At 43.2% G+C, this 8,725-nt stretch overlaps 1 protein-coding gene across 1 annotated transcript in view; it reads left to right on the forward strand.

Moving 5' to 3' along the window:
• Positions 1–8,335, forward strand: part of PROKR1 (prokineticin receptor 1) — a 275,054-nt gene extending 266,719 nt beyond the window's left edge. Inside the window, exon 3 of the mRNA XM_078647092.1 lies at positions 6,566–8,335. Coding sequence (XP_078503218.1) covers positions 6,566–7,262 — 697 coding nt within the window. The 3' untranslated portion in view covers positions 7,263–8,335. The remainder of the gene's footprint in view (positions 1–6,565) is intronic.
• Positions 8,336–8,725: the final 390 nt, after the last annotated feature.

Raw genomic sequence — 8,725 nt, forward strand, 5'->3', positions numbered from 1 at the left:
AAAGCCAGTAAGGGCCAGATTGGGCAGGGTTCAGTGGTGTACTTGGGGCACCAAGTAGGGAGCGGCAAGGTGGCCCCCCTGCAACCCAAGATTGATACCATCCTGGCATGGGCACCGCCCAAAACCCAGACTCAGGTGAGAGCCTTTTTGGGTCTCACGGGTTATTACAGGAGGTTCGTCAAGGATTATGGTAACATTGTGCACCCCTTGACTTCGCTGACTTCCAGGAAGCAGCCAAGACTTGTGATCTGGACTGACGCCTGTCAGACGGCCTTTGACACCCTGAAAACTGCAATGTGCACAGCACCCATACTCCAGGCACCCAACTTTTCTAAAGAATTTGTTGTCCAGACGGACGCTTCAGAGCATGGCGTGGGGGCTGTTCTAGCTCAGGTGAATGAAGAGGGCCGAGACTTACCGGTAGCCTTCATCAGTAGGAGGTTACTTCCCAGGGAACAGAGGTGGTGTGCGATAGAGAGAGAAGCATTTGCTGTGGTCTGGGCGCTGAAGAAGCTAAGACCCTACCTGTTTGGGATTCACTTCCGGGTTCAGACAGACCACAGGCCCCTCAGATGGTTGATGCAAATGAGGGGTGAGAATCCAAAGCTGTTGAGGTGGTCCATTTCCCTACAGGGGATGGACTTCACGGTGGAACACCGCCCTGGCACAGATCACGCCAATGCTGATGGTCTGTCCAGATTTTTCCGCCTTAGTGATGAGGACTCCCTAGGGTAAGGGTAGTTCTCCCCACATTTCAGCTGGAGGGGACACGTGTTAGACCTGACATCATTGGCATGAGTCTCTCCTCCATTTTTTCTGTTTGCCTCCTCTGTTACGATGTTTTTGCTGGTATATTGCTTTGGGCACTGTGCCACTGCTGATCAGTGCCACAGTGCAAGTGCTCCCTATGTGAAATTGATGTATTGATTGGATTCCATGTTTGGCTTATTTGGTTTACTGTCAGTCCCTAGTAGAGTGCACCAGGAGTGCCAGGGCTTGTAAATACAAATGCTGCTAGTGGGCTTGCAGCACATGTTGTGCCACCCACAAGAGCGGCCTAGTAAAAGTATGTCTACAGGTCTGCCATTGCTAGACCACGTGCAGTCTGACTGTCACGAGGACTGCGCAAGTACACCTACTTGCCAGTCCCTAAACCTTCCCTTAACTTCATGTTAGTCACCCCTATGGTAGGCCCAAGGACAGGGTGCATTGTAAGCATAAGGTAGGACAAGCCTGACAAGGTTGGCATGTCCTAATAGTGAGTTACAGCCATATTCGTTTTTCACTATTGTAAGGTAACCTGCTCTCCATAAGTTAGAATGGGCTGCCAGGACTATTAATGCTATAATCCTAGCGGGCTCGGGGAGCATGGTGCAATGTCAAGTTTGGTATCCCTGAACTCAGGGTTTAATAACGCATCCTTTTGTGTGGATGGTTTTTGGACTCTGTGTTTGAAAATAGCACTTTTAGAAAGTAGCTATTTTCTTGTCTAACTGTCTACCGGTCTCTGCTGGTTCTGGTGTGCGTGTGACAGGAGCTGGGTGGCTCCAGAGGTCTGAATGAGTCAGTGTGGGATGAGTGGGGCATTTGCATTGAGAGTAGGGGAAGAGTAGCTCTTGATAGCCTGCCCTGCCTGATACAATGCTGGCTCCGCCCCCCTGCCAGGCGACTGATGACTCTGTGCCTGCCTGGGACTTTCCTGGCCCACCTCCTGCCAGGCAACTGATGGCCCTGCCCCTGCCAGTGACAATGCTGGCTCCGCTCCTGCTGGGCGGCTGAAGACTCTGCCCTGCACAGTGAATAGGCCAGGTGCTTCGGCCTGGCAACACCCACAACAAGCCCAAGATGGGGGGAAATTCCCCTGCATGGACAAAGGGATCAAAGCCAAAAAGGGGTATAAGAGAAGGACCCCTGAACCAAGAATTTAGATCACTTCTGACAAGGAAACCTGAACCAAGGACAAGAAGCCTGCTGATCTAAGGACTGCCTACCCCTTCTGCCAGAGTGCTGTTTGTTGGGGGAATCCTGCAGTTGCTTCTTTATTTTTGCCAAGGAACCAGGAGAGAGGAACTGAGTGTGTACTCTCAAGCTTTGCTCAAGAAAATCTCCAAGGGCTGGAAGAGTGCCAGCCTCCTGTTGAAGTCACAGGGCTAAAGGACTTCATCTATTTGCTAAAAGTGCTTGTTGCTGGAACCTGAAATCCAGCACCTCTGAAGAATCCAGCAATCTCGACTCCGACGGACACCGCCGAATCCAGCTCGACATCGTGAGTAACGGCCCCAGTGTCCCGCACCTTCGACGCCGGCGGCCGGGCCCGATCGACGCCAGTAGCGACGCCAGTGAGTAGCGAGTTCGGCTCCAGCTCCAAGTGACCCTGTGTCGACGCCGCCGCTGATTGCATCGACGCCGAGCCCTATCGACGCCGAAAACGCTACGCCGGACATCTCGACGCCGCTGATCATCGAGTGCTTCACTTTTCCAAGGTACTGCGTTGTTGGGGTCTGTGCGACTCCGGGCTCGACGTAGCGCTCCTCGCGGTCGATGCCGAACCTTTGGATTAACTTTGCCTCGACGTCGTGTGACTCCCGTGTGGGTTACATTGTTGCCAAGAACTGTGTTTTAAAGAAGAAGAGTTGCTTTTGATACTAAAGACTTTGTGCTAAGAAGAAACCATACTTGAACTATGATTTTTCCTTCCAAGAGTATTTATTAAGATTGTGGTATATTTTGTCGTTATTTGGTCTTGTGCTAAGCCTTATATAAAAATCCTTATTTTTATAATACTACTGTGTCATGTCCATTTGTGGTGTATTCACTTTATTACTGTATGTGGTCATAAATGCTTAACGCACTGCCTCTGAGATAAGCCTGTCTGCTTTGCCAAGCTACCAAGGGGGTGAGCAGGGGTTATCTAAGTGTGTGATCCCTTGCCCTGACTAGAAAAGGTGTGTCCCTATTTGTCAGAAGTGTATACCTCTGCCAACTAGAGACAGCCGCTTCTAACAGTCACAATAAAAAAAAATCAGTAATGTGGTAGAACACCTTCAAAATCTCTTACGTAAAACTATAATAATTCCCCAAAAATATTTTTGTCATAAAATCCCATTCTTTTAATCCTGCTCTCTTTCTGAAAAAAAAACAATAAGAAGTGATTTGTGTGTCAGATTTTGTCTATATTTACTTTATATTCATGTAGTCTTCTATTCTCATTCCTGTTATCATGGCTCATTTGTTTTCTTACTGAAGGAATGAATTCAAACAGTTGTCAATCTTTGTTTTTCTTCTTTAAGTTTATTGTTAATGAGCCATATACTTCAGTCTTTTATGTTTACTAGTCTGCCCTATTGTTTCATAATAAGAAACTGTTAATTAACCTCATGTTTGCACTACGATATCCATATTTAAATCGTTCTCCTCTATTTTAAGAACAATCATCCTGAACACTTTTTTCTCTTGTTTGTATCTTTCTTTTCCCACCCATTCTGATTTGTTTAGGGAGTTCCCGATCAAATAAGAGGAGTCTAAGGGGGAAAAAAAGGGCACAGGTCGCCCCCCACTCAAACCATAACACACAGCGATAGGCCTGTCACCCAAGACACTCTTAGGAAAATACTAATATGGCATGGATAATGGTGATACAAATAAACTTTATGTTTTATCACCACCCCTCAGTTTTTCTGGTGATTCAAATCCAGCCAAGTGTCAAACATTAATGCGGTACAAACACGGTAAACTATCAATCTGTCGTGATACCACCACCCACCAGACGCTACTTGTGGAAAAAGTGTGGAGAAGAGAGTGAGCCCCTCACGGAAGAACCGCCAATCGGGTTATCTGACTCACAATTGCCAGTATACCCAATTATCATCATTGGTGACTCACTCTCATAACAGTGGGAAATGGGAACAGAAAAAAACTAACAACATGTAACAGTGTTTTTTCGATATCAGCCCCACAATCTGCTGATAGTTCCTATCAAAACAAGTCAACGTATTGCCCTTGCTTTACTTTTGTGCACATATAACACAAACCACAAAACCAAGAAACCCCCAGTGAGAAAGAAACGTGAATCTCACACAGTTAAAACAGAAGAGTTCACTGGCCACGCATAATTTATTCTGGGCTGTGAATCCTTCTAACATAAAAATGACTCACACCATATATACTCTTAGGTGGGTCATAGTCGCCAATCGGATTCACAGCCCAGAATAAATTATGAGTGGCCAGTGAACTCTTCTGTTATAACTGTGTGAGATTCACGTTTCTTTCTCACTGGGGGTTTCTTGGTTTTGTGGTTTGTGTTATATGTGCACAAAAGTACAGCAAGGGCAATACGTTGACTTGTTTTGATAGGAACTATCAGCAGATTGTGGGGCTGATATCGAAAAAACACTGTTACATGTTGTTAGTTTTTTTTCTGTTCCCATTTCCCACTGTTATGAGAGTGAGTCACCAATGATGATAATTGGGTATACTGGCAATTGTGAGTCAGATAACCCGATTGGCGGTTCTTCCGTGAGGGGCTCACTCTCTTCTCCACACTTTTTCCACAAGTAGCGTCTGGTGGGTGGTGGTATCACGACAGATTGATAGTTTACCGTGTTTGTACCGCATTAATGTTTGACACTTGGCTGGATTTGAATCACCAGAAAAACTAAGGGGTGGTGATAAAACATAAAGTTTATTTGTATCACCATTATCCATGCCATATTAGTATTTTCCTAAGAGTGTCTTGGGTGACAGGCCTATCGCTGTGTGTTAGGGAGTTCCCGACTCATAAATTTGATCTTAATATTTTCATCTTCCCTTTGCTTCTTTTAAAAATAAGTTGCGTTGGAACATTACATACTAATTTTCATTCGAACACAGCTATCCATTCCTCGCTTTTGACAAAGATCTAAGGGTTGAACCAATATACAGTTTATGAGAAGAACATTTCATACAATAAATGCAGAAACAGTGTTGCTATTCTTACCTTATTTGGTGTGATTGCCTTCTTTTTATTGTACTTATCACCGAAATGTGGATGCTTATCCTTAGTGAACTCAAAGTTACACTTTCTGCACAAGTTCGTTTTGGGGCGCAGTTTGCATTCTCATTTTTATGTTTTCTACGTTTTATTTTGTCACTCTGGCTCAAAAGAGTTTTTATGTGTGCTACTTTCTTAAAAGTAACTGAAACATGTTTGTTCACTAACCTTTTTATATGTTTACCTAGTGTTAACGTTTTTTCTTCAAAATTGTGCAAATCCCTGCACTGGCACCATGGGATCTGAATATAATCATTGAATACTTGATTTGATGGGTATCCGGATTTCACACATAATGTACTGTTTGCTGGTTTTAGTTTTCTAAAAAAGAGGACTAAGAGTGATATCGTCCTTTACATATGATTTAAATCAAGAAATACAATACGTATGCTGCTCCATTCTAATGCCAGTTTGTGGCTTTGAAAAAAAAAGTATTGCAACGCAGACCATTACTTTGCATCAAGTACACGTTCCCTGGTGTGGTTTGTGCCAAAATGGTGTGCATGCCTGGCGCTGACGTAACATGGAGAAATATCTTTATTTCTCCTTGTTATTTCCTCTCTGCATTTGACAGACACCCTTGCACAATGGCAGAAAGCTGCCTTTGTTGGAGCTAGGCAGCGCAAAGTGCACCAGAGGTCAGAACTGTGCCATTTCTTTGAATATATGGAGCAGTTCTGCTCTTTCCCAGTGACATAATGCAACACAGCAACTTTGCTTGCCACTCCACATTGTGCCACTTCTTTGTAAATATGCCTAGAAGTTTTTAAGTTTGGGACAATTAGAGCATGCTGTGGAAGGCATTCATATTTTAAAGCGGCTTATTGCAAGACAAGTTTTATGAATATTGTTGTAATTCATGTAAGTTTTCTTAACAGTCTGTTAAAGTCAAAGAGGCAAATTTTAAGTCTGGTCGATGGCCGACTGGTCTCTGCTAGATCAGCAGAGGTAATTACCTTTCGTACTCTGGTGGATGGCTTCGCACCGTGTCTGTGGTGGGGACCTCACCTGCTTGAAAACAATATCCAGCAGGGTGGTTGCTCGAAAGGGTGAAGAGTTTACTAAGTGGGTGCCAGCAAACATTTTTTTAAATTACCTTCAGAGGCAGGAAGTTTGACTGGAATGTTCACTGCCTGTTGATACTGTGCATGTAATTCCAGTTCGAGGCAGGGAAGTACAGTTCCTCCTTCTCTGAATAGGATGGGGTGGCCTTCACTATGGTCTGTTGTGGATGGACCAGTAGGCCAAGAGTTGTGACTGGCAGAGACCCAGCTGAGGCTCCGTCAGTGGAAACCATGCATTTGACCAATTTCTGCATAAAGGGAGTTGGGAGGGGGACTGCGAGTTTGGCATGACAGGTGAATCGCCATAAATTGGTAACTCACTCACTCCACCAAGCTCTAAATTACTCTCAAATACAAAATAGAACATATGTATGACATCAAACATGTTTTTCTCTCTTAATGTAGTGAACTGTGTGTCAAGGTTTTGACTTGTATGCATCACAATAATTTTTTTTTTTTCATTTGCCCTTAGGTACTTGGCGATTGTTCACCCGCTGAAGCCTCGGATGAATTATCAGACCGCCACGTTCCTCATTGTACTAGTTTGGGTCGTTTCTATACTGGTTGCTATACCTTCGGCCTATTTTGCTACAGAAACTGTCCTGTTCATTGTCAAAAGCCAAGAGAAAATATTTTGTGGACAGATATGGCCGGTCGACCAGCAGATCTATTATAAATCCTATTTTCTCTTCATTTTTGGAATTGAGTTTGTCGGACCAGTGTTCATGATGACTTTGTGCTATGCCAGAATCTCCAGAGAACTCTGGTTTAAGGCTGTGCCTGGTTTCCAGACTGAACAAATTAGGAAACGACTTCGCTGCCGGAGGAAGACAGTGATGGTTCTGATGTGCATCCTGACCGCCTACGTGCTTTGCTGGGCGCCATTTTATGGGTTCACTATTGTCCGCGATTTCTTCCCTACCATATTTGTGAAAGAGAAGCACTACCTCACTGCGTTTTACATAGTTGAGTGCATAGCCATGAGCAACAGTATGATTAACACCATGTGCTTTGTAACAGTTAAAAATAACACCATGAAGTATTTTAAGAAGATAATGCTGTTGAGATGGAGGTCGACATACAGTGGTAGCAGGACAAGTGCCGACTTGGATATTAAAACAAGCGCAATGCCTGTCACGGAGGAGTTGGACTGCATAAGATTTAAATAAATAAACCAGGGCTACGAACAGATGTTTCAATGAACATACTGTGAACGCCATTGTCCAGAAAGTTACATGGTTTTGTTTGTGCAATGCCATGTCATGCCATAAGAAATGATGTGGTGCAATTACTTCAGGGTTCCATATTAGCTGAACCCTCCACAGTACTCCGTAAGGCTTGCTACAGGGTTCAAAACATTTTGGTATCCCTTGCTTTGCTTATGGCGTCGTAGAATTTAGTTGCCTTTCCATCATTATGCCATGCATATTTTAGTGGGTCAATTAATGCACAAGCAGGGCTTCAAAGGGAAACGTTAACGTTCTCTGAAATCATCAATATTTCACATTTGTCCTTTAACTCAAAGTGTTGATGGGCTTCGCATTTTAATGTCAAAAGGTGCTTTGTTTTGAGGTCAGTATTGTCATTTTAGATGAGTACGGGAGGACTCTGAGATTTAAACCATGGCACACATGAAAAGACAAGAGACGAAATTAAACCTTCACATTTTTTTGTGGACGTTTGTAAACTTCACAAAGGTACAAAACAAGCAACAACCACCTTCCTGTTTTTGGATATTTTGTTCTTGTGATTTGAGGCCTTTGCCACTGTACTGTTTACTATCTGCCATCTTCAATAAGTGTACATCCTATTTACAAAGCTTAATTTGTCAATGCATATGTATCGTTATGGTGCATTTTGTGAGTACACTATAGGCCGAGTGTATTGGCCTCTAAGCATATACTTGTGAAATTTTAAGAAGCAGTCCTTTCCGATGTGACCAGAAATATAAGTGGTGTCAGAGTTCCAGTGTATAGTTAATGTGTATACTGTTGTATCACATGCTTAATTGATAGCCGTTTTGAAACTGTTCTACTTTTAATGGGTGACTATGCGATTTATGATAATTGTTTGCTGACATAAGAGTTAGAACAACACTCTCTGTTATATTTTCTATGGAAGCATAGGTGTGTTTGTGCTTTAGTAATGGTCCTGGCGCCTTGCCACAATGAATATTCTTTTATTTGGTGCCACCGAAAAAAAGCCATTGGTAGCCTTCATGTGATGGCAGAAAATAAAGAAGCTGCATGTTAAATCTTTTCATGCTGGAAATAAGTTTTTTCTACTATAATTCAGTTGTCATATGCTGCCACATTTTCTCCCACACTGGAGGATTTCATCTGAGTTCCTTACTTCTTACACCTTTAGGTATGGAACATTTACTGAAATTCCTCACCACACTCTTTCTAAAAAGCGGGAATTCATTATTAAAGAGTCGGAACCATTTTAATACTTCTAATTGTAGAGAGCACACCCGATTTTGCTGACTAATCAGAGAGCTAGTTTCGTTTTATTAAAGGCTGAAAGGTGATTGCTATGCTCACTCTTTCTTCAAACAACAAGTACAAAGAGAAAAACCGAAATATGTCGATTTGTTTAGTGAATTCAAACACACAACGTGGAGGATCACATA

The sequence above is a fragment of the Lissotriton helveticus genome, chromosome 6 (genome assembly GCF_964261635.1).
Source record: "Lissotriton helveticus chromosome 6, aLisHel1.1, whole genome shotgun sequence".
NCBI classification, from domain to species: Eukaryota; Metazoa; Chordata; class Amphibia; order Caudata; family Salamandridae; genus Lissotriton; species Lissotriton helveticus.